Below are 25,986 nucleotides of genomic sequence, written 5' to 3' on the forward strand. Positions count from 1 at the left end.
CCCCTGGGCACGCAGATACCCAATATTTGGGGAAAAAACACTGTTTGGGCGCACGGCAGGGCTCGGAAGGGAAGGAGCGCCATTTGACTTTTTGATTGTAAAATTTGCTTGAATAATTAGCGGACGCCATGTTGTGTTTGGAGAGCCCCTGTGTGCCCAAACTTTGGAGCTCCCCCACAAGTGACCCCATTTTGGAAACTAGACCCCCCAAGGCACCTTTCTAGATGCATAGTGAGCACTTGGAACCCCCAGGTGCTTCACAAATTGATTCGTAAAAATGAAAAAGTGAAAAAAAAAACACTTTTTCATTTTTATGAATCAATTTGTGAAGCACCTGGGGTTCCAAGTGCTCACTATGCATCTAGATAGGTGCCTTGGGGGGTCTAGTTTCCAAACTGGGGTCACTTGTGGGGGAGCTCCAATGTTTGGGCACACAGGGGCTCTCCAAACGCAACATGGCGTCCGCTAACAATTTGAGCCGATTTTCCATTCAATTTGTTAGCGGACACCATGTCGCGTTTGGAGAGCCCGTGATGTGCCTAAACAGTGGAGCTCCCCCACAAGTGTCCCCATTTTGGAAACTATACCCCTCAAGGATTTTATTAAGGTGTATAGTGAACATTTTGAACCCAGAGGTACGGCACAGAATTTGTTTACATTAGGTCATCATATTGAATAAGTTGTCATTATTCTTGAGCGCAAGTGCTCGCTACTTGAGTTTGCATCGGGTACTCAGGTATGCACCATGTACAGCGTGTGCTCGAGTGACATGCTCGAGTCCCTGCTCCGCATGTTTCACGGTTATTAGACACCCAAAAAAAAACATGCGGGGATCGCTCGTGCATGGCAGGCAATCCCCGTAAAGTTTTTTGGCCGCGAAGCATATGGGGCAGAGACTCGAGCATGTCACTCAAATACCCACGATACTCAATGCATACCAGAGCACCCGATGCAAACTCAAGTAGCGAGCACTTGCTCTCAACACTAGTCGCCATATCGTCATCTTTTTTTCTTACTTTTGAAAAAAATCCCAACCCCAGCCCTAACCCTAGCACAACCCTAACCCTAGCACAACCCTAACCCTAGCACAACCCTAACCCTAGCACAACCCTAGCCCCAGCACAACCCTAGCCCCAGCACAACCCTAGCCCCAGCACAACCCTAGCCCCAGCACAACCCTAGCCCCAGCACAACCCTAGCCCCAGCACAACCCTAGCCCCAGCACAACCCTAGCCCCAGCACAACCCTAGCCCCAGCACAACCCTAGCCCCAGCACAACCCTAGCCCCAGCACAACCCTAGCCCCAGCACAACCCTAGCCCCAGCTCAGCCCTAGCCCCAAACCCAGCCCTAACCCTAGCCCAATCCTAACCCAAGAGTTTATTTTTGACGCTGTTGCTTGTGCGGTATAAGTGATTAGACGACTTTATTCTTCGGGTCGGTGTGATTACAGCAATGCCAGAATCATATGGGGTTTTTATGACTGACAGCTGTCACACACTAAAAGACGCATTTTTTGTAAAATCTAGTTTTTGCATCGCCATATTTTGAGAGCTATAATTTTTCCAGATTTTGGCAGACAGTCATGTGACGGCTCGTTTTTTGCGGGATGACTTGACGTTGTTATTGGTGCCATTTTCAGGCACGTGACATTTTTTGATCGCTTTCTATTCCAATTTTTGGGAGGCAGAATAAACAAAAACCAACAATTCAGGAATTGTTTTTTTTTTTTTTTTTTTTTTTTTTTTAATTCTGTTCCGCGTGTGGTAAAATTGATGAGGTATCTTTATTCTTCGGGTCAGTACGTTTACAGCGGTACCACATTTGTATCATTTTTCTATGTTTTGGCGCTTATACACAATAAAAGCTATTTTATAGAAAAAATATTTTTTAGCATCGCTTTATTCTGAGAGCTATAACTTTTTTATTTTTCGGCTGATGGAGCTGTATGGCGGCTTGTTTTTTGCGGGACGAGATGACGTTTTCAGCGGTACCATTTTTATTTATATGTGTCTTTTTGATCGCGTGTTATTCCACTTTTTGTTTGGCGGTATGGTGATAAAGCATTGTTTTTTGCTTCTTTTTTTTTTTTTACCGTGTTCACTGAAGGGGTTAACTAGTGGGACAGTTTTATAAGTCAGGTTGTCAGGTTGTTCCGGACGCGGCGATACCAAATATGTGTACTTTTATTGTTTTTTTTTTTATTTTTTTTATAATAATATTTATTGATGGGTACATTATATTTTTATTTTTGGTGGATTATTTTTTTAATTTTTTTTTTATATTTTTGCTAATTTTTTTTTTTATTTTTTTTTCCACTTTCACACAGTTTATACACTTTATTACTTTGTCCCACTCTGGGACTTTCACTTTTTTTTCTCTGATCGCCTGCATGGCACAGGAATGCAGCACCATCCCTATGCCATGCAAGCTGTCAGAAATGCACAGTGTGAAGATTGCTTGGAGATGCACTGCGCATGTCCAAGCAATCTTCCTGCTGTCTGGTGACCCGGATGTTGTCATGACGACATCGGGTCGTCATGGCAACACCCGGGAAGCCTTTGCAGACTGCGCTGGAAGCCGGAAGAGGAGGTGAGTATCGGCGATCACCTCCCCTTGCCCCCGCATTGATCGCAGCATCGCGGGGGTTAATGTGCCGGGAGCGGTGCAGGACCGCTCCCTGCACATAGTTCTGGGTGTCAGCTGTGACAATCAGCTGACACCCGGCGGCGATCGCGCCCGCACAGCCTGTGTGCGCGCGCGATCGCCATGACGTACTAATACGGGTCTGGCTCTTAAGTTCCAGGGCACAGACGCGTATTAGTACGGCAAATGTTGTTAAGGGGTTAAACCAATCTACTATGTGACGGGAAATACACGCTAAATTATATCCTCTTATGTCTGGCAAGTTTACCCCTCCCTCTTCCCTGGAAGCCATCAGTGTATTCAGTTTTATACGGGGTTTTCGACCTCTCCATATAAATTTCCTAATAGCCGAGTATACTTTCTGCACATCTACATGTTTTAGGAGAACAGGAATGGTCTGCAGTGGATACATTAGTTTTGGAAAACTCATCATTTTTAAAAGGTGAATCCTGCCCAATAGACTCAAAGGCAAATTTTGCCACCTTTCTAATTCCTGTTGAATTTTGGAGATGACTGGAGGAAAGTTTAAGTTATATATTGACTCTGGTTTTCTCCCCAGCTTGATACCCAGATATGTTATATGTGTTTTGGATATTGGAATACTGCACGTTTCCTTTTCCACCATACTACTTCTGTCTCTATTTGTTAAGTGGAGAATTTCGCATTTGCTTTTATTTAGAGTGAATCCCGAATACATACCAAAATTTTACATAAGATCCAGGACCCCTGGCAGATCTCTTGCCACCTCAGCCATGTAAAGTATGATATCGTCTGCGAAATACGAGGCCTTAAGCTCTATAGAACTGCATTTAGCATATTTAACTGTGGCTCTGAGACACAAGGTATGTTAATTTTTTTTAGAAAGTCCTCACCTCTACTTGTGCCCTTGGCCTCTTCTAAATATAAGTTAGCATAATACTCCCGCAGGGTTGAGTTTATTTCCCTAGGGTTATCCACCATTAAACCCTCTCTAGTCTTAAGCTTTAAGATATTACTCTTTCCCTTCTTGCCCTTTGCCAAGTTTGCTAATAGCTTTACTGCATATTTCATTATTTTATCTTTAAATGAATAAAAAATTTATCTGATTTAAAAAAAGGTTTACAGTACGACATGAAAACCATGTATCTTTCCTTGATAAATCTCTACATCCAAAAGATGGTCTAATTAGAAAGCAGTTCTATAGAAAACCAGTTAGTGGGAACACCATTCACTATGCTGAAATTTGCCATCCAAAACTTACTAGGAATTTACCAATTGGTAAATTTATTTGAGCCAAATGTGTTTGTGCTGAAAACTCTACATGTGGAAGCAAATATAAAGTTATTTGCAATAGACTTGGATAATTCTGAACAGTTCAAATCCACAGCAGATTACAGTACCAGGGAAGGTGATGAGATTTTACAGAATTTTTTTCAGGTGTGGAAATTGACACGCAGTGTAACACATGCAGATTAGGCGACATCTGCTCTGGAATTTTTTCTGGTAAGTGTCAAACTTGTGAAAAGAGGTTTTTCAATCCCGCAAAGCAAATTAAAGCAAAAATGCTTTTTTATGACTTTATTAAAATAGTAGCATGAGCATAAAATATATATCTGACACATTTCGAGTCTAGCTGACTCTTAAACGTAGATTTAGCACCAGTTGGAGCTATGTCTATGGTTAAGAGTCAGCTAGACTCGAAACGCATTGGATATATTTTTTATGCCCATGCTGCTATTTTAATGAAGTAATAATAAAGTATTTTTGTCTTTTAATTTGCTTTCCTAGATTTGAAAACCTATTTTCACAACTTTGAACAAAGCTGCTTGATGCCTCACAAGCTTAATTCGTGCATAGTAGAGTGGATTGCCCAGGAAACCAGGCTGAGCAGCATACATATATTGGATGGGGTGAGCTGTATCTACAAACTATTTCATAATATAAAGAGAGTTGCCAGTGGCATATTTAGCACAGGAGGTGAGACTCAACACTGAATGGTTGCCGTGGGTCACCCAATAGAACCAACTCCAACAAACACATATCAAAGATAGGAGGAAACTGAGTTAAATGGTTTGAAATCCATAATGTTTATTCAATAAAATTTAAAAAGAGGTTTATAGGAAGACAAGCAAAGAGAAGTCCACCACAGTAATCATCACCACACACGATACATAACATCAATTGTAAATAGCATGTGCTAACAGAAAAATATGGTAAGTGGCCACCCCGATGAGACCCCTGCGCAAAATATTGCAAATTGCCCAATGGCCAATAATGGCAAATAATCTAAGCAAGTGCCTAAGCAAATATGTAAAATGACAGCGGTAAACCAGCAGGGTTAAATCTTACCAGTGTGGGATGTAGAACTTTGGTGGAGAGGAGAGAAAGATGGACAATATCCCAATGCGCGTTTCGCGTGTTTCAATTAACGCTTCCTCTAGGGCAAGATGTCTATAACATCCAGCAAGACCCACTTAACCACTTCGCACCAGAGCCTGTTTTTGCCTTCGTGACCGGGCCAATTTTTTCAATTCTGACCACTGTCACTTTATGAAGTAATTACTCTGGAACGCTTCAACGGATCCCCCCCGATTCTGAGACTGTTTTTTCGTGACATATTGTACTTCATGATAGTGGTAAAATTTCTTTGATATCACTTGCGTTTATTTGTGAAAAAATCGGAAATTTGGCAAAAATGTTGAAAATTTTGCAATTTTCAAACTTTGAATTTTCATGCCCTTAAATCAGAGAGATATGTCACACAAAATAGTTAACAAATAACATTTCCCACATGTCTACTTTACATCAGCACAATTTTGGAACCAAAATTTTTTTTTGTTAGGGAGCTATAAGGGTTAAAAGTTGACCAGCGATTTCTCATTTTTCCAACAAAATTTACAAAAACATTTTTTTAGGGACCATATCATATTTGAAGTCACTTTGAGGGGTCTTTATGACAGAAAATACCCCAAAGTGACACCATTCTAAAAACTGCACCCCTCAAGGTGCTCAAAACCACATTCAAGAACTTTATTAACCCTTCAGGTGCTTCACAGGAATTTTTGGAATGTGGAAGAAAAAAATTACCATTTAACTTTTTTCACAAACATGTTATTTTAGACCCAATTTTTTTATTTTCACAGGGGTAACAGGAAAAAATGGACCCCAAAATTTTTTGTGCAATTTCTCTTGAGCGTGCTGATACCCCATATGTGAGGGAAAACCACTGTTTGGGCGCACAGCAGGGCTCGGAAGGGAAGGAGCGCCATTAGACTTTTTGAATGTAAAATTTGTCTGAATAATTAGCAGACGCCATGTTGCGTTTGGAGAGCCCCTGATGTTCCTAAACAGTGGAAACCCCCCACAAGTGACACCATTTTGGAAACTAGACCCCTTAGGGAACATATCTAGATGTGTGGTGAGCACCTTGAACCCCAAGGTGCTTCACAGAAGTTTATAATATTGAGCTGTAAAAATAAAATTTTCACATTTTTCCCACAAAAACGTTTTTCATCCCTTAATTTTGCATTATCATAAAGGGTAATAGGATAAATTGCACCATGAAATTTGTTGTGCAGTTTCTCCTGAACACGCCGATACCCCATATGTGGAGGCAAACCACTGTTTGGGCGCACGGCAGGGTTTGGAAGGGAAGGAGCGCCATTTGACTTTTTGAATGTAAAATTTGTTTGAATAATTAGCGGACGCCATGTTGCATTTGGGGAGCCCCTGATGTGCCTAAACAGTGGAAACCCCCCACAAGTGACACCATTTTGGAAACTAGACCCCTTAGGGAACTTATCTAGATGTGTGGTGAGCACCTTGAACCCCAAGGTGCTTCACAGAAGTTTATAATATTGAGCCATAAAAATAAAATTTTCACATTTTTCCCACAAAAAATGTTTTTCATTCCCTAATTTTGCATTATCATAAGGGTAACAGGATAAATTGCACCATGAAATTTGTTGTACAATTTCTCCTGAGTACGCTGATACCCCATATGTGGGGGAAAACCACTGCTTTGGTGTACGGCAGGGTTCGGAAGAGAAAGGAGCGCTATGTTGGCTGGGATAGGCAGCAGACACCATGTCACATTTGAAGAGTCGCTGACATGCCGAAACAGCAGAAACCCCCACAAGTGAGCCCATTTTGTAAACTACACCTTTCAAGGAATTCATCTAGGGAAGTAGTGAGTATTTTTTAATTTTTAAATTTATACCATTGGGCAGTGAAAAAAGCATAATTATATTTTTACCACAAAAAAATGTTTTACCCTCAGATTTTACATTTTCACACAGGGCAATGGGTAAAAATGGTGCCGAAATGTGTCACACAATTTCTTCTAAAAGTGGCAATACCCCATATGTGGCTGTATCGTACCACTCAGCCATAAAGCGAGATCTGGGGGGGACGGAGCGCTATTTGACAATTGGAAAACAAATTATTGTAGAATAGGCATTTGGATTTGGGAGCACAAAATTTTCTGAATTTCTTTTGGGGGGCAAGGGCCATTTCGCTTTTCCAGAGCCTTTCTGCTACCAGTAACTTGGAAGTCCCTTATATTTTTAACAGATGACGGACCTGAGTGGGGACTAGCTTTTTTTGAGGACTGAGTTGAAGCTTTTATTGGGAACATTTTACGTAACATTTATCCGGCGCTCTAAGCTGAGCACTTACATCGGGGTTTCCCTCTAAATTTCCAAGTGATGTAATTCAGATGAAACCCCTGCGGGATCAATTCACTGTAATGAGGCAGCAGAGTTACTCTGGACTCCGTCTGGCCTCTGTTTAGTGGTGTCCTTTTTTTCAGAAGTGCACAAAACTGTGGCCAACCGCACTTTTATGCACACCTAAAACAAATGACGCCGTGGGATCACAGGCCAGACGGCATCCACAGTGGCCTATATCTGCCTCATTACAGGGAATCTTCCGTCATGGGTTCCGGCTGAATCACATATTTCAGAGATTTACACGGAAACTCTGGCGTAAGTGCTCAGCGCAGAGCGCAGGATAAATGTGTGCCGAGCCATACTGCGATCTTTGGGAGACATAATAAACAAATCAGTAGCAGGTGAAGAATTGGTTTTATTTATTTTTTTACGCCGTTCCTAGTGTGATATATAACTGATTAGATTACTTTATTCTTCGGGTCGGTGCGATTACAGAGATACCAGATTTATATAGGGTTTTTAGGACTGACAGCTGTCACACACTAAGAGACGCTTTTTTTTGCAAAATCTAGTTTTTGCATCGCCATATTTTGAGAGCTATAATTTTTCCATATTTCGGCCGACAGAGTCATGTGACGGCTTGTTTTTTGCGGGACGAGTTGACATTTTTATTGGTACCATTTTTGGGTACGGGACATATTTTGATCGCTTTCTATTCCGTTTTTTTGGGAGGTAAAATTAACAAAAAACAACAATTCAGGAATTGTTTTTTGAGGGTTTTTTTTTATGCCGTTCTGTGTGTGGTAAAAGTGATCAGGCAGCGTTATTCTTCAGGTCAGTACGTTTACAGCGATACTACACTTACTGTATATTTTTTTTATGTTTTGGCGCTTTTACACAAAACAATTTTATAGAAAAAATATTTTTTTTGCATTGCTTTATTCTGAGCGCTATAACTTTTTTATTTTTCGGCTGATGGAGCTGTATGGCGGCTTTTTTTTTGCGGAACAAGATGACGTTTTCAGCGGTACCATTTTTATTTCCATGTTGCTTTTTGATCGCATTTTTTTCCACTTTTTGTTTGGCGATATGAGAAAAAGCATAGTTTTTTGCTCCGTTTTTTATTTATTTTTATTACGGTGTGCACAGAAGGAGTTAATTAGTGTGACAGTTTTATAGCTCGGGTTGTTTCAGACGTGGCAATACCAAATATGTGTACTTTTTTTATTTTTGCCTAAATATACGGATTTATTGATTTAATATTTTATTTATTTATTTTAATTTATTTTGTATTTTTTTTTTTAACAGTTTCAAAACATTTTTTTTTACTTTTTTTTACATTTTTACTTAGTCCCTGTATGGGACATTAATTTTTATTTTTCTGATCCCTGATCTCATGTAATGTAATGTAATAGACATATATTATATTACATGAGATCTTCACTGACTGTTTCACAGTCAGTCTCCTGCCAGGCTTCAGCTGCAGGCTGCAGGCTGAGCCAGGCAGGACACCATATATGGCAGAGCTGGAGGCGGTCATGTGACCTCCAGCTGCCATAGCAACCCAAGGTCCTGGAGGGTATCAGGGGTCGTCGGAGAGGTAAGTGGACGACCCCCTCTCCTCCTGCTGTCTTCTGTATGCCGCGATCACTATAGATCGCGGCATATAGAAGACAGCAAAGGGTTAACATCACTGGGACCTGATCCAATCAGGTCCCGATGATGTTCCCTGTCAGAGCTATCGCTCTGCACCGCTCCTGCAGCGCTTGCAGGACCCTGGGGGTCCTGAGCGCTGCGGGACCACCCACCGTTTTTAAACGTCCGCGCTGCACAGAGCCCAGGCAGCGCGGACATTTATCTACAGTGGGCGGTCGGGAAGCCGTTAAATATCACCAGTATCTGGTCACGTGTCCGACTGACCGGAAATCCGTCACGCGGCCATTGACACGGGACTCCACGCATGTGTACCACATCCCCAGAATAGATCCACAGCGTGAGTATGAATATATGTGCTTGATATAAAAATAACAGTGAGGCACTAAATTAATACACTCTAATAGTTCTTAACAGAGTCAAAAAAGGACAAAGTAACAAAATCCAGAGGGTACTTAACAACATCCAACTGATTATTTGGATCCAATCTGAAAATTCATGCGGGATTTCTCAAAAAGAGGGGGGTGGGGGGTGGGTTTCAGCTGGCACATCACAGAATTCCAATAGGAAGAAATGAAGACATAGCAAAAGTATAATACTTGAAAACATGAAAAACACAACAAAAATATATTATAAAAATAAAAGAAGACTAAAAAAGTCCATCATGCTCGTCAGAAAGGGATAGGTAAAATCTGGACAGAGAGATAATAGGAAATTCTCTATTCATAAAAAGCAAGAGAAGCCTAGTACCTCATGAAGGCCATTTGGGACCATAGTGTTTAGTCGTACGATCCATTGTGTTTCTCTTTGCACTTGAGTTTTTTTTTTTTTTTTAGTTCCCTCGCCCCCTCCCTCTGAAACCCCGTATGCACAATATTGATACTCCGTATTGTTAGGGACCGAGGGTCTCAATTGTGTACGTCTCAGAAATGCCGTGGAATGGTCTTATGTTCAGAGGGGTCGGTCACTGTCCTAGCCTCGCCGATGTCCCTCACGTGCTCACATACATGGACCCCGAGCTCCCTAGATGTTAGACCATTGTATATCAGTGTAGAACTGCAGGTGGCATAATAGATCACATTTGAGGTGCTACATGAAATGTATTGTCTGATTTGAAATTCCTTAAGGCCATCAGTAAATTTAAAAGTAGAGCACCGGAGGTCATTGGCACAGGCAAGACAGTGACTGCACGTGAAACATCGTAGGGCCCCTTGAGCCAAAGGGGTGCGGCTTCTCAGGAATGTGAATGACCTCCTGGTGAGAAGTCATTAGATTTTTAGATCTCCTGGGCATCATGGATGGAAAATCACCCAGGAAAGTTCCCAGGGAGGGCTCAGTCCTCAGTACATCCTAGTGTTTAGTCAGGATGTTTCTGATGCCTGTCCACTCCTGGTTAAAGATGGAGATGAACCTAATCCTCTCCTCGCTCCGGTCCAAAGAGTTTCTGGAATATAAAAGATTAATACGGGGAGTTGCACTATCCCTGTTATAGCCACGCCTGACACATCTCCGGCTATAGCCTCTTTGTTCAAATCTGAACTTCAAATCCCGAGCTTGTCTCTCGAACTTGTCATCAGATGAACAAATCCGCCTCACTTTGTCCAACCAGAACGGCCCAAATGGTGGCTGGACTGTGATTTGAACTAGCGTGAATCAATGCAGTAACGGAGGTTGGCTTCCTGTAAACATCCATCTGAATGTACGAATGATCATCTGTTTCTAGAGTGATGTTCAGGAAATCGACCTTTCTTATGTCATATACATAAGTAAGTAAATCCAGCACGGTAGAAGGTATAATAAAATATAACTTTTAATGTAATTATATTAAAATGGCCGCATGTCTCAAGTAAAAAGACAATGGACAAGAAAAACTAACAAACGACACACAAAAACTTCAGTCACCAACCCAGGAGGGGAAGGGTAAACATGCCCAAAATTGCGACCCCCTAGCAAAATGGCAGTGACATATAAATAAGTGAGAAAGGAACAATCTCACCATTAGTTGGAGTATGGCCTTTTTCAAGGTAACAGAAGATCCCCCTAGGGTGCCAACCTCCACTGTCAGGTAGGTTGTCAGAATAGCTTAACTAGGGGATATTAGGGCACTCCCCCCTTATTCTGCTTCCTCCTCATTCTCCATCTCGGTGGTCCATCTGTGTATCTGCCTGTCTACAATACATTTTGTCTGTCCCTTCATGACCCTTGGCCACTTGGCCCGCCTCAACTACCACGTTAATAAACTTTGTCCTCCCCTGGGTGTGTTATACCCTGGGTTGTAGGACTCTATTTGCTAAAATTATTTGGGTGATTGTTATTATGTTTTTTTGTACTATTGCTGATTGTACCCTTGTAATTTTATAAATTTCTGAGATACTCATTGTGTATTTATGATGCTTCCTTGTCCTTCTTCATAATCAACATTTGAGACTCATTGTTTTGAATAAGCATTATGGCTTACATTGAAGATTGTTATAATATTATCCAGATGGACATGAATTTATATCCCTACTGTATGCTCCCCTTCCCTGTCCACCCTTTTATATTTGTGGATGTTATGGCAATGGGGCCTCATTTATGTATTCATATATCAGTTGGGTGTCCCTGATGGAGCGCAGGCTGTTTGATGAGCACGTCCCCTTGTTAATATGACGGCGACACTCCTGCGCAGGATTTGCCGGTGCGTTCCAGCTTGGAGCGCAGTGTTCCGGAGGTCGCGTGCTTGTCCCGCCCCTTCCAGTTCCCCTGTGACGCGAGCGTCCGTCTATGCTTTCCAGCTTGGAGCGCATCACACACTAATGCCTGCGCCCTTTGTCTGGATACGAGGGCACCGTGATGCGTCACATGGCGCACCGGAAGTGACGTCTGATGCTTGTAATTGGCGCCAGAAGTGAGCATATTTAAAAACGCCACCAATGGATTTGTGTATGCAGCACATGTAATTCCCTGTTATACTTTTTGGGAATCCTTTCCTGTTGTGCCAATACGGTGGTCCCTTCTCCCCCACCTATCCCCTGATGAGTAACTAACGAAACGCGTAGGGAATGGGAAACCTTATGGGACATGCGCAATAGATCCCCGGCTCATCATCTATACATGAGATATTTCTTTATGGGTATTGTGTGGGTGATTTCCCCCCACCCCCCTGTTTGCTTTATATTGCCTCTCTGGATGAAATACCAGCTAGTGGGGATCTTCTGTTACCTTGAGTAAGGCCATAACTAATGGTGAGATTGTTCCTTTCTCAATTATTTATATGTCACTGCCATTTTACTAGGTGGTCGCAATTTTGGGCATGTTTACCCTTCCCCTCCTGGGTTGGTGACTGAAGTTTTTGTGTTTCGTTTGTTGGTTTTTCTTGTCCATTGTCTTTTTACTTGAGCCATGCGGCCATTTTAATATAATTACATTAAAAGTTATATTTTATTATACCTTCTACCATGCTGGATTTACATTCATATGGTTGGTAGTTCTATTTTTATATTTTGATATACATAAGTAAGCCTGATGTTATATAGATTCACATTCAGTTGTTCGATGAATTCCCCCGAGTTGCTGCACCATACCCCTCCACAAAAACCAAAATATCATCTATATATCTCTAGCCAGCACAGCACATGGTTGGCAGCCGGCGTGCCCCCATCGCCAAAAATGCGTCTCTCCCACTCACCCAGGAATAGATTGGCGTACAAGGGCACGCAAGCCGACCCCATGGCCGTGCCGTGCTTCTGTAGATAAAAAAAGATCTTTAAAAACAAAAAAGTTGTGGGTGAGGACACCGCTCAGCAACTCTAGGATGAGCTCTCACATAGGGCCGCCCAGGTTGGAGGCCCCCAAGAAGAGGCGGACTGCATCCAAGCCGTCCGTATGGCTGATGCATATGTACAAAGTTTAAACATCGGCTGTGACCAACAGGATGCCCTCTTCCACAAGGATGCCGTCAATCCTAGTAAGGGTGTCCGTTGCGTCTTTAACCCCTCCATGACGTGTGGTATATACACATATATATAATTTATATACATATACCTCCACCTCAGGGTGTGGCTGAGCAAGTTTTAAATGTTCAGTCCTGTTTTTTTTTCTTCTTTGTGTTGTGTTTGGAGAGGCAAGCTCTCCAGACTGGACAGCCATAGCTCAGGACCTGTGTGGGCGAACCTCACACACATATGGACTGTGCTATTGTGTATCTTTTGTTTTGCCAGTAAGGCTGTGTTTATTCCACCAGAAACGGTGGGCAGAGGTTCTGGCACCACATTTGTTAGCGGAACCCCAAAAGGCATATTACAACTTGGCACTGCAGGATGCCAAGGAATACGCAAAGCTAAAGACAGAGATCTTGGCACGCCTGGGAGTGAATATGGCTGTGAGAGCCCAACAAGTCCACCATTGAACGTATGCCAGAGACAAACCCCGTCGCTCGCAGATGTTTGACCTACTGCATCTCGTTCAGAAGTGGTTGCAGCCAGAGTCCTCCACTCTAGCCCAGATGAGCGAGTGGTGATTGATAGACTTGTGCACTCCCTTCCCAAGCCAGTACAGACTTGGGTTGCCCAGGGCGATCCCCAGAACGCAGATGACTTCATCGGCTGGTAAAGAGGTACCAGGTGGTTGAGAAATCTATCGGGAAACCAGAAATAGTCACTTCTCCATACTGGGATACCGAAAAGGGGGCAGGATTACCACGGACGGGGTCTAGAGCCACCACTGGAGGGCGTCCCACTTCCACTGAAGGTGCCACAAGGACAGTTGCTAAAGATCTAGTCTGTTGGCGGTGTCGCAACACTGGACACTTAGCCGCAAGTTGCCATATGTCCCTCAAGCTCATGGACTGCAGCCTAGGCAGACGGGTCTCCTATTATGCTTATCCCGCCTGCAGTGTGGACTGTCGACCAGACGAGGGGCCGCAGGCATGTGCCGTGTCCGTTAATGGGGTGATGGTGCTTGGACTGTTGGATTCAGGGAGTCTAGTCAGTGCCAACCTTCCCCACCAGCTGATCTCTGCCAAGACTGTGGGCGTTCGCTGCATACATGGGGACGCCAAGGACTACCCTGTGACCACAGTGACAGTGGGAGCAGACTGTGGTGCCCAATCCCACGAGGTCGGGGTGGTTAAGGACCTGATATATCCCGTCATATTGGGGCGCGATTTCCCATTGTTCTGGGACTTGTGGGGGAAAGGAACCGGACTGAGTTGCGTGGACAAATTCCAGGTCCCTAAGGAAATACCCCCGTCGACATCTGAAGGGGATGAGTTCCCATTGTGTGTTCTTGCAGGCGATGAGGACAAGATTGTGCCCGAGGAGGCCAACCTCCCTGAGTTAGAGGTGACAGGAGAAAATTTTGAGTCTGCTCAAGTTTGGAACTTGACCTTGAAGGGGGCATATGACAATGTTACTGTCTGTAATGGGGTTGCTCAAGAGTCGGGGTCAGACACTAGGTACCCACACTTAGCAGTTCATGGGGAGTTATTCTGTCGGGTAACCAAACCAACGGGTGATGAAATACTAGAGCAGCTATTAGTTCCAAGGCCATACCGACAGAGAGTATTAGATATGGCGCATTCACATGTTCTGGGAGGACATCTGGGGGTCGAGAAAACTCAGGAGAGGATATTGAGGAGGTTTTACTGGCCAGGGTGTTACTGGGAGATCCTGAACTATTGTAGATCCTGCCCCACCTGCCAGATAACCGCGCCCTCCTCCCACTTCCGTAGTCCTTAAATCCCCCTACCTGTGATAGAAATCTCCTTTGAGAGGATTGCCATGGACCTAGTGGGGCCCTTAATCAAATCGGCCCGGGGCCACCAATACATCCTGGTGGTCATGGACTATGCGACCCAGTACCCGGAAGCGGTACCACTGAGGAAATCGTTGAGTAGGAGCTTCGTCTAGGAACTTGTCCATATATTTGCCAGGACTGGACTGCCGAAGGAGATCCTAACGGACCAAGGAACCCCGTTCATGAGCAAGGTAATGAAGGAACTGTGTAAAGTCCTTCAGATTACCCAGCAGCGAACCTCCGTTTACCATCCACAGACGGTGGAGCGCTTTAATAAAACCTTAAAAGCAATGCTCAAAAGGTCGTAGAGAAAGACTGTCGTGACTGGGGACTACCTGCTACCATTCCTGCTCTTCTCGGTAAGAGAGGTCCCACAAGCTTCTACAGGTTTCTCTCCGTTTGAGCTATTTTACGGACGTCATTCGCGAGGGCTCCTGGATATTGCCAAGGAAACCTTGGAAGCCGAGGTTATGCCCCACCAGAGCATCATAGAACATGTCGCCCAGATGCAGGCGAGGATGGCAAAAGTGATGCCTATCATGAAGGCTCATCTCCTCCAAGCACAAGAGGCCCAGGCAAGGGTCTATAACCGGTCAGCGAGGCTGAGACAGTTCCAGCCTGGGGATCGTGTACTGGTGCTTTTTCCCACTGTCGAAAGCAAGTTCCTGGCCAAGTGGCAAAGCCCATATGAGGTGGTGGAGAAACTCTGCGAAGTGAACTACAAAGTTCACCAGCCTGGCCGAAGAAAGCAGCACTAAGTGTACCATGTGAACTTTCTCAAGCCGTGGCGAGATCGGGAAACGCTGGGGGCTTCTTGTTTTAGGAGCCAGTCCGAAAGCCAAAGTCGTATATATTATACACCCACGTATATACAGTGGGTACGGAAAGTATTCAGACCCCTTTAAATTTTTCACTCTTTTCGGTGATAATTCTAAGCGGTATGCGTGGAGAAAACCAGGCACTGCTCATCCAGTCCCAACAGTGAAACATGGTGGTGGCAGCATCATGCTATGGGGGTGTTTATCAGCTGCAGGGATAGGACGGCTGTTTGCAATTGAAGGAAACATGAATGCGGCCAAGTACAGAGCTATCCTGGCTAAAAACCTCTTCAAGATTGCTCTGGACCTCAGACTTGGTAAAAGGTTCACCTTCCCACAAGTCAATGACCCTAAACACACAGCTAAAATAACAAAGGAGTGGCTTCAGAACAACTCTGTGACCATTCTTGACTGGCCCATCCAGATCCCTGACTTAAACCCAATTGAGCATCTCTGGAGAGATCTGAAAATGGCTGTCCACAAACGTTCACCATCCAACCTGACGGAACTGGAGAGGATCTGCAAGGAAGAATGGCAGAGGATCCCCAAATCCAGGTGTGAAAAACTTGTTGCATCATTCCCAAGAAGATTCATGGCTGTACTAGCTCAAAAAGGGCTTCTACTCAATACTGAGCAAAAGGTCTGAATACTTATGATCATGTGATATTTGCAAAAATTTCTACATTTTTTTTCAGAGATAGATAGATAGATATATACAGTACAGACCAAAAGTTTGGACACACCTCATTTAAAGATTATTCTGTATTTTCATGACTATGAAAATTGTACGTTCACACTGAAGGCATCAAAACTATGAATTAACACATGTGGAATTATATACTTAACAAAAAAGTGTGAAACAACTGAAAATATGTCTTATATTCTAGGTTCTTCAAAGTAGCCACCTTTTGCTTTGATGACTGCTTTGCACACTCTTGGCATTCTCTTGATGAGCTTCAAGAGGTAGTCACCGGAAATGGTTTTCACTTCACAGGTGTGCCCTGTCAGGTTTAATAAGTGGGATTTCTTGCCTTATAAATGGGGTTGGGACCATCAGTTGTGTTGTGCAGAAGTCAGGTGGATACACAGCTGATAGCCCTACTGAATAGACTGTTAGAATTTGTATTATGGCAAGAAAAAAGCAGCTAAGTAAAGAAAAACAAGTGGCCATCATTACTTTAAGAAATGAAGGCCAGTCAGTCTGAAAAATTGGGCAAACTTTGAAAGTGTCCCCAAGTTCAGTTGCAAAAACCATCAAGCCCTACAAAGAAACTGGCTCACATGAGGACCGCCCCAGGAAAGGAAGACCAAGAGTCACCTCTGCTTCTGAGGATAAGTTTATCCGAGTCACCAGCCTCAGAAATCACAGAACAGCAGCTCAGATTAGAGACCAGGTCAATGCCACACAGAGTTCTAGCAGCAGACACATCTCTACAACAACTGTTAAGAGGAGACTTTGTGCAGCAGGCCTTCATGGTAAAATAACTGCTAGGAAACCACTGCTAAGGACAGGCAACAAGCAGAAAAGACTTGTTTGGGCTAAAGAACACAAGGAATGGAAATTAGACCAGTGGAAATCTGTACTTTGGTCTGATGAGTCCAAATTTGAGATCTTTGGTTCCAACCACCATGTCTTTGTGCGACGCAGAAAAGGTGAACGGATGGACTCTACATGCCTGGTTCCCACCGTGAAGCATGGAGGAGGAAGGTGTGATGGTGTGGGGGTGCTTTGCTGGTGACACTGTTGGGGATTTATTCAAAATTGAAGGCATACTGAACCAGCATGGCTACCACAGCATCTTGCAGCGGCATGCTATTCCATCCGGTTTGCGTTTAGTTGGACCATCATTTATTTTTCAACAGGACAATGACCCCAAACACACCTCCAGGCTGTGTAAGGGCTATTTGACCAAGAAGGAGAGTGATGGGGTGCTGCGCCAGATGACCTGGCCTCCACAGTCACCAGACCTGAACCCAATCGAGATGGTTTGGGGTGAGCTGGACCGCAGAGTGAAGGCAAAAGGGCCAACAAGTGCTAAGCATCTCTGGGAACTCATTCAAGATTGTTGGAAGACCATTTCCGGTGACTACCTCTTCAAGCTCATCAAGAGAATGCCAAGAGCAGTCATCAAAGCAAAAGGTGGCTCCTTTGAAGAACCTAGAATATAAGACATATTTTCAGTTGTTTCACACTTTTTTGTTAAGTATATAATTCCACATGTGTTAATTCATAGTTTTGATGCCTTCAGTGTGAATGTACAATTTTCATAGTCATGAAAATACAGAAATTTCTTTAAATGAGAAAGTGTGTCCAAACTTTTGGTCTGTACTGTGTGTGTATATACATACATACATAATGGTGGCCCGATTCTAACGCATTGGGTATTCTAGAATATGTATGCGGCCGACCGGGCGCGACTAATCAGCGAAGCAGTGTTTAAATGGGTTGTGCACTACTTTAAATTAACCCCCCCGGGGTCCCTAATTTGGCACCAATCAGCGAACCGTGTTAGTGAGGACCGGGGAGCGGCGCTGCCTGTGCGGGTACTTCCGCTGCGAGCAGCCGGGAGATGACCGGCTAGCGACGGTCATCTCCCGGCTGTATCGCCGCTGACCTCCATGCGGCTACCGTCAGGAGATCAGCGGCTAGGGCCGCTGATCTCCCGACGGCAAGTGTGAAGGGAGGACCGAGGAGCGGCGCCGTCTAGGCCGCTGGTCGGGGTACTCCCGGCTGCATTGCTGATGACCTTCGTGTGGCAGATGAGCCGCTAACGGCCGCCATCTTGTTCTGAAATCCCGCGTCGCTGATTAGCCGCGGCCCGACCAATCAGCGACTCGGGATTTCTTGGACGGACAGACAGACGGGATAAGCCGATTATATAGTAGATATATACACTGCTCAAAAAAATAAAGGGAACACTCAAATAACACATCCTAGATCTGAATGAAATATTCTCTTGAATACTTTGTTCTGTACAGAGTTGAATGTGCTGACAACAAAATCACACAAAAATCATCAATGGAAATCAAATTTATTAACCAATGGAGGCCTGGATTTGGAGTCACCCCCAAAATTAAAGTGGAAAAACACACTACAGGCTGATCCAACTTTGATGTAATGTCCTTAAAACAAGTCAAAATGAGGCTCAGTATTGTGTGTGGCCTCCACGTGACTGTATGACCTGTATGTCGCCTGGGCATGCTCCTGATGAGGTTGTGGATGGTCTCCTGTGGGATCTCCTCCCAGACCTGGACTAAAGCGTCCGCCAACTCCTGGACAGTCTGTGATGCAACGTGATGTTGGTGGATGGAGCAAGACATGATGTCCCAGATGTGCTCAATCGGATTCAGGTCTGGGGAATGGGCGGGCAAGTCCATAGCTTCAATGCCTTCATCTTGCAGGAACTGCTGACACACTCCAGCCACAGGAGGTCTGGCATTGTCCTGCATTAGGAGGAACCCAGGGCCAACCGCACCAGCATATGGTCTCACAAGGGGTCTGAGGATCTCATCTCGGCACCTAATGGCAGTCAGTCTACCTCTGGCGAGCACATGGAGGGCTGTGCGGCCCTCCAAAGAAATGCCACCCCACACCATTACTGACCCACTGCCAAACCGGTCATGCTGAAGGATGTTGCAGGCAGCAGATCACTCTCCTCGGCGTCTCCAGACTCTGCCACATCTGTCACATGTGTTCAGTGTAAACCTGCTTTCATCTGTGAAGAGCACAGGGTGCCAGTGGCGACTTTGCCAATCCTGGTGTTCTGTGGCAAATGCCAAGCGTCCTGCACGGTGTTGGGCTGTGAGCACAACCCCCATCTGTGGACGTCGGGCCCTCATACCACCCTCATGGAGTCGGTTTCTAACCGTTTGTGCAGACGCATGCATATTTGTGGCCTGCTGGAGGTCCTTTTGCAGGGCTCTGGCAGTGCTCCTCATGTTCCTCTTTGCACAAAGGCGGAGGTAGCTGTCCTGCTGCTGGGTTGTTGCCCTCCTACTGCCCCCTCCACGTCTCCTGGTGTACTGGTCTGTCTCCTGGTAGCGCCTCCAGCCTCTGGACACTACGCTGACAGACTTCAGCAAATCTTCTTGCTACAGCTCGCATTGATGTGCCATCCTGGATGAGCTGCACTACCTGAGCAACTTCTGTGGGTTGTAGAGTCCTTCTCATGCTACCACGAGTGTGAAAGCACAACCAACATTCAAAAATGACCAAAACATCAGCCAGTAAGCATTGGTACTGAGATGTGGTCTGTGGTCCCCACCTGCAGAACCACTCCTTTATTGAGTGTGTCTTGATAATTGCCAATAATTTCCATCTATTGTCTATTCCATTTGCACAACAGCATGTGAAATTGATTGACAATCAGAGCCTCAACCTTGTGTCCTGTCCCTGTGTCATCTTTTGCAGGTCTGGGGCCCCTCTTTACCTGGGTGAGTCTGGTGCAATATGACTTTTGGGATTATTGGGATCATAGAATCCACATGGGAGTGATTTCCAACTACCTTTATTACATGTCCTTCTCCCTGTTTTAGTATTAGCACATAGCTCTGACCCCTGGGGTGAACCATTTGTTTTGACCTATTTATATGCAATATGAGGGACGATATGTCTGCTTGTCCAAGTTATATGTTAACACTACTAAAGTGATGTACTGTCTTTTAATGAACTATTTATGTAATAAAGTTTTTCCATGCCATTCTACTCAGTTGTTCTTATATATATAAATAGTACGACACACGTCATAACCCCCTGTTTAGTGCGGGCTCTGGTGCTGAGCCCACGCCTTTCCGGGCACGTGTCAGTTGATCTATACAGCTGACATGTGCCCGCAACTGCCGCGGGTGGAATCGCGATCCACTCATGGCTGTTAACCAGTTAAATGCTGCTGTCAATCTCTGACAGCGGCATGTAAATCGTTCTTCCGGGAAGCGCGTCATTGGCGACCCCATCACATGATCGCGGGTCGCCGATGAGTTGGCATGACAACCCGGGGTCTGCAGGAGACCGCTGTGGTTGTCATTGCCAGATTGCTATGAGCACCGCCCAACGGTCGGCGTTCATAGCAAGTGAACAAATCTGCTACACACAGGTGATCTGATCATCTCCTGTGTGTAGTACAAGAGATCAAACAAGTGCTGCTTCTATTGAGGCTAGCAAAAAGTAAAAAAAAAAAGTTTTTAAAGATATAAAAAAAATGAAAGTTTAAATCACCCCCCCCATTCGTCTCATTCAAAATAAAACCATAAAAAAAAACACATACACATATTCGGTATTTCCGCGTTCAGAATCGCCCGATCTATCAATATAAAAAAATAATTAATCCAATTGGTAAACGGCGTAACGAGAAAAAAATTCAAAACACCAGAATTACGTTTTTTTGGTCGCCTCAACAATGCAATAAAATGCAATAACGGGCGATCAAAACATCGGAACTACCCCAAAATGGTATTTAATTAAAACGTCAGGTTGGCGCGCAAAAAAAATAAGCCCTCACCCGGCCCCAGATCCCGAAAATTGGAGGCGCTACGGGTCACGGAAAACTGACCTTTTTTTTTTTTTTTTTTTTTTTTTTAGCAAATTTTGAATTTATTTATTTTTACCACTTAAATAAAAAGGAACCTATACATGTTTGGTATCGACGAACTTGTAATGACCTGCACAATAATAATGGCATGTCAGTTTTAGCATTCAGTGAACGTGGTAAAATTAAAAAAAAAACATTTGTTGAATTGCACTTTTTTTGCAATTTCACTGCATTTGGAATTTTTTTCCTGTTTTCCAGTACACGATATGGTAAAACCAGTGATGTCGCTCAAAAGTACAACTTGTCCCGCAAAAACTAAGCCCTCACACGGCCATATTAACCGAAGAATATAAAAGTTATGGCTCTGAGAAGTAGGGGTGCAAAAAGCGAAAAAGCAAAAACGGAAAATGGTCCCATCATGAAGGGGTTAACATAAGATGGTAAAGTTTCTACTCCTTTTTTAGGTAGAAACCAATAAATTTACAGATGGGTTCACATAACCCATCAATACCGGAGTCATTCAGACATCTGGAAGGATTGACGGCATCCTTGTTGACCTTGGGTAGGAGGTAGAAGGTTGGGCTTTAACCCTGCTGGTGTACTCCTGTCGCTTTTCATATTTGCTTAGGCACTTGCTTAGATTTTTGGCCATTGCGCAATTTGCAATACTTCCTCATGGGGCCCATGGTGGTGGCCACTTTACAATATTATTCTGTTATGTATCGTGTGGTGCTGATTACTGTGGTGGACTTCTCTTTGCTTGTCTTGCTATAAACCTCTTTTTACATTTTGTTGAATAAACGTCATGGATTTCAAACCATTTAACTCAGTTTCCTCTTATATTTAAAGCTATTTTATATGTCGAACTATTCTTACAAGTTGTGTAACTCCTTGCAGCTTATGTCCTACCTGTAAAAGTGGAGATGGAGATTGTGATACAACAGTATGAAAAAGCCAAGCTAATCCAGGAAGAGCAGTTGGAACGACTCACACAGATGTGCCAAGAACAAGCGGTCAGTTGTGTTTTATTTTTTATGTTGTGTTTTTTTTCTCCTCTTTCATACAATCTTTAACACATACAAGCGCACTGTTACAGTAATATACGTGTGCTGCGTTACAATTGTTACATTTGTGTTAAAAGGGAAACACACTGTCATTAGGTAAGAAGTGAAAGTTTCTAGTGATCACACCACTAAATTAAAAATCCTTGATCCAGCTTGTTTTTTCATTTTCCTTTTGTTTTAGCACTTAATCTGTACTCAAATCAGTGGAAACAAGGATTTCATTTTGGTTTGCTAGCACTAGGTGGCGACACTTTCCTGGTTACAAATATGCAGTGAAGGCATTCATCGATTCTCCAAGTCTACTTATAGTATATGATCTGCAAGGGTCCATTCACGCTACATTTACAGTGTACGTCTGTGAAAACTCCCAGTTTATGCGTCAAACTTGTTCATAGAACCCCAATCGCCTTTTTTTGGACTAATATGTATGTCAATATCGATGCTGTGGAGTCTGAATCGGAGCTAGTTTTGGATGGAGTCTGAGTTAGTGCTAATATACCGATTCCAGTTTAAAATAAAAAAATACCCAATTTTAAAACATTCTAATTATCAACTTTCATAGAAAAGTATAAAAAATATAAATGCATTTTTTTACGTTCTATCAATCTAAGCCCCACAGTGACAGTAAAGCATATATACCACTTAGAATCCTTTTGTTATTTTTTTTATTTTATTTAAACCATCAGACAATATGAGTGACTTGCTACCGAAGGACAATGTGTAGTCAGGTTTGAGTTTTATGTTTGGAAATCCTTGTTGCGTACGCCATCAAAATACTCGGCAAATGCAGTGTTAATGCACTTTTACAACTATAGGGCCCCCACATGAAACTTAAATAAAAACCTGAGGTCACATTTCCAAAAACTAAAGCTAATCCTGCATTTGTCTTTATTTTCCATGATATTCATAATCTACAATTTCTCATACCGATATGTGTTCTCATCTCTTTCTTAGTTTGAAATTCGGCAGCTAAGAGCTCACCTTGCACAGCAAGACCTGGATCTGGTGGTCGAGAGGGAACGAGCCTTAAAACTCCCACATGAGCTACAGAACAAAAGCGGCCGGTTCAAGGTGATGGGAGGAAGAGATTCTGATGAGGAAGCAACCGAAAATATCACCGAGCTGTCACATGGTGAGTGCACAGTACAGCCATTCCTAGTAGTAGACACATTTATTACATTAATAGAACTGGTTGGCCGCCGTGGACCTGTGCATGTGGTTTGTGAGCAGAGAGGACCAAGTAGGGTCGATGTAGGAACAGCGGAGAATTAATAAGGTAAAGTTTTTAGTTTTTGTTGTTTTCCTGATTTTACATTCTTGTGCCATATACCTGTTGTTGAAGCCTGAAAAACCCTTCAGTAGTTTATTCAGTCTGTCACCCATTTGTTTGCACAGTTTTGTTTATTACAAGACATAATGTATGATACATGGGGGGTCTGCTGAATTTGCACATTAACTTTTAAAGATTTACTCCAGATTTTATTATTTTTCTTGCTAACTTAATATCTGTACAGTATTTTTACATTTTAGCACCAATTTTATTTGCAATATTACTTACCATTTTCATCGGCAGCTAAAACTTGCTTACCAGCTGAATTTTTGAAGAGAGAGGTTTTGGAAATGTCAAATTTAATTTTTCCTTTTTTTTTTTTTTCTTCTTCAAGTTTTTGTTTGTTTCTTGCACACCTTCTTTCATCGTCCTTTTTTTTTCGCATTTTTCTATTTATTTTTTTATCTGGCCATTTTTTGCGGGACAAGTTGTACAGTACTTTTGAATGACCCCGTTCATTTTACCATATAGTGTACTGGAAAAGGGGAAAAAAAATCCCAGTGCATTGAAATTGTAAAAACTGTGTAATACCACAATTATTTTTTGGGTATTTTTTATTACCATGTTCACTATATGGTAAAACTGACCTGGCAATATGATTACCCAGGTCAGTATGAGTATGCAGATACCAAACATACATAGTTTTTTTTATTATTTAGGTGGTGAAAAAATATTTGGAAATTTGTAAAATAAAAAACTAATCTTGCCTTTGTCGCCATTTTCCGAGACCCGTCACGTTTTCATTTTTCGAGATATGGGGCTGTGCGAGGGCCTATTTTTTGTGCCCTGCGCAGATGTTTTCAATGATACAATTTTTGGGTGGATACGTTTTGATCGCCTCTTATTGCAATGCTGCTGTGGCCAAAAAAACGTAATTTCGTTTTTGTTTTTTTTCCGTTATGTCGTCTACCGAATAGATTAATTTATTTTAGATTTTCCTACATGAGACATTTCTGAATGCAGCAATACCAAACGTGTATTTTATTATTTTTTTTTAATTATCTTATTTTTAATGGGGCAAAAGAAGGGTGATTTGAACATTTTTTTTTTTTTAATGCATTTAATAGTTCCTTTAGGAGATTTGAAGCTGCGATTGTCCAATCGCTTGTGCTATATGTAGCAGTGGATCAGCCCTGCTATGCATAGACAAAATCACAGGAGGCTCGTAATGATAGGCATGGGGATCATCAGCTGACCCCTAGCTGTCATGACATCCCAATGGCGCCCAGCTGTCACGTCATGGGCGCGCCGATGGGTGGGAGGAACGACTTGTTCCCTGCTGGCGTATGTTAAATGCTGCTGTCAGAGATTGACAGTGGCATTTAACTGGTTAACAGCCACCCACAGCTGTTAGAGGCACTTGATATCCGATTAAATCAGCCATCAAGTGCGGAGAGAGATGTGGCCTCGGCGTGCAAGCCCACATCAAAGGCAGGGTCACTACTTTTGATGTACATGTACGTCAAGGGTAGTGAAGGGGTTAAACACTTGGTGTCTTTGAAGATCTGAAGCTGTTAAAGGATGCTCAAAAGACTGAACATATGAAGAGCAAGTGGTTTTTACAAAGAAATACATATGATGATATGATTACTTTTGCAGGGTTTTTTGGTAAGGCTACATTCCCCTGATGAGATGATGCAGAGTTTTTATTATTTTTTTCAACTGTAAATTTTTATTGAAATTTTAAGAACATACACAGTCATGTATCAAGTTATAGCAAGGATATTATGTGGTGACATAGAGGTGGAGAAGGAGGGGAGAATACCAATTAAATGTTTTGGGTGAAAGATTTGGAAGCCTCTAGTCTTATTGATGGTGAGGTGAAGGGTGTGCGGTTAGTGTATACTGACCAAGATGACCAGATTTTCTATCATTTGTGTACTTTATTTGTAAATATAGCTGATAACTTTTTGATAATCAGATACCAAGAAGTTTACTCCAAATCCCCCTTTCAGACAATGGCGGTATAGTGTGGCTTTATTTGGGTCGTTTAAAGATAATGAGATGGTGCAGTAACTGGGAGAACTTGAAATAGGTAGAGTAGTTTGGGAAGTAATGTCATTTTGAGCATATGTATGCGGCCAGATGATGCTGAGTTTTTGTAACGTATCAGCACCTATTAGCTAAATTGGGTAATTTGTGTTTTTAATTGCGTCTTTTTTTACATGCATTTTTATTGTGTGTTTGCTGCCATGGTATGTTTTGGCATGTTCGTTTCTAGTGCCTTTCCACTGTGGAAATGCACGAAAAACCTTATGTAATCCGCACGTGACCTTATCAGAGTTTTGTCAAAGCCAAATACCAGAAACGAGCATGAAAAGCAAAGCAATTTAATTTAAAACTTTTAAAGGGGTATTCCCATCTCCAAGATCCTATCCCAATATTTAATAGGTGTAATAATATTAGCAAATACCTCCAATTAGAAATGTAGTGTAGTTCTTCTCATTCTCTATGTCGCTTACCCCATGTGCAGGTTATTGCAGTAGCTTAGGTATCCATGGTATCGCCAACTACCAGCTACCTA

The 25,986-nt window shown here is 43.0% G+C and overlaps 1 protein-coding gene across 1 annotated transcript in view; it reads left to right on the forward strand.

The window, feature by feature from the left end:
* TMEM266 (transmembrane protein 266) overlaps positions 1 to 25,986 on the forward strand; it is a 75,674-nt gene that overhangs the window by 27,604 nt on the left and 22,084 nt on the right. The window contains exons 7-8 of the mRNA XM_073652656.1: positions 21,966 to 22,081; positions 23,087 to 23,264. Of these exons, the coding sequence (XP_073508757.1) occupies positions 21,966 to 22,081; positions 23,087 to 23,264 (294 nt within the window). The remainder of the gene's footprint in view (positions 1 to 21,965; positions 22,082 to 23,086; positions 23,265 to 25,986) is intronic.

Source organism: Phyllobates terribilis, unplaced genomic scaffold, assembly GCF_046119375.1.
Source record: "Phyllobates terribilis strain yellow unplaced genomic scaffold, ASM4611937v1 Scaffold_11__3_contigs__length_659146591, whole genome shotgun sequence".
Taxonomy (NCBI): Eukaryota; Metazoa; Chordata; class Amphibia; order Anura; family Dendrobatidae; genus Phyllobates; species Phyllobates terribilis.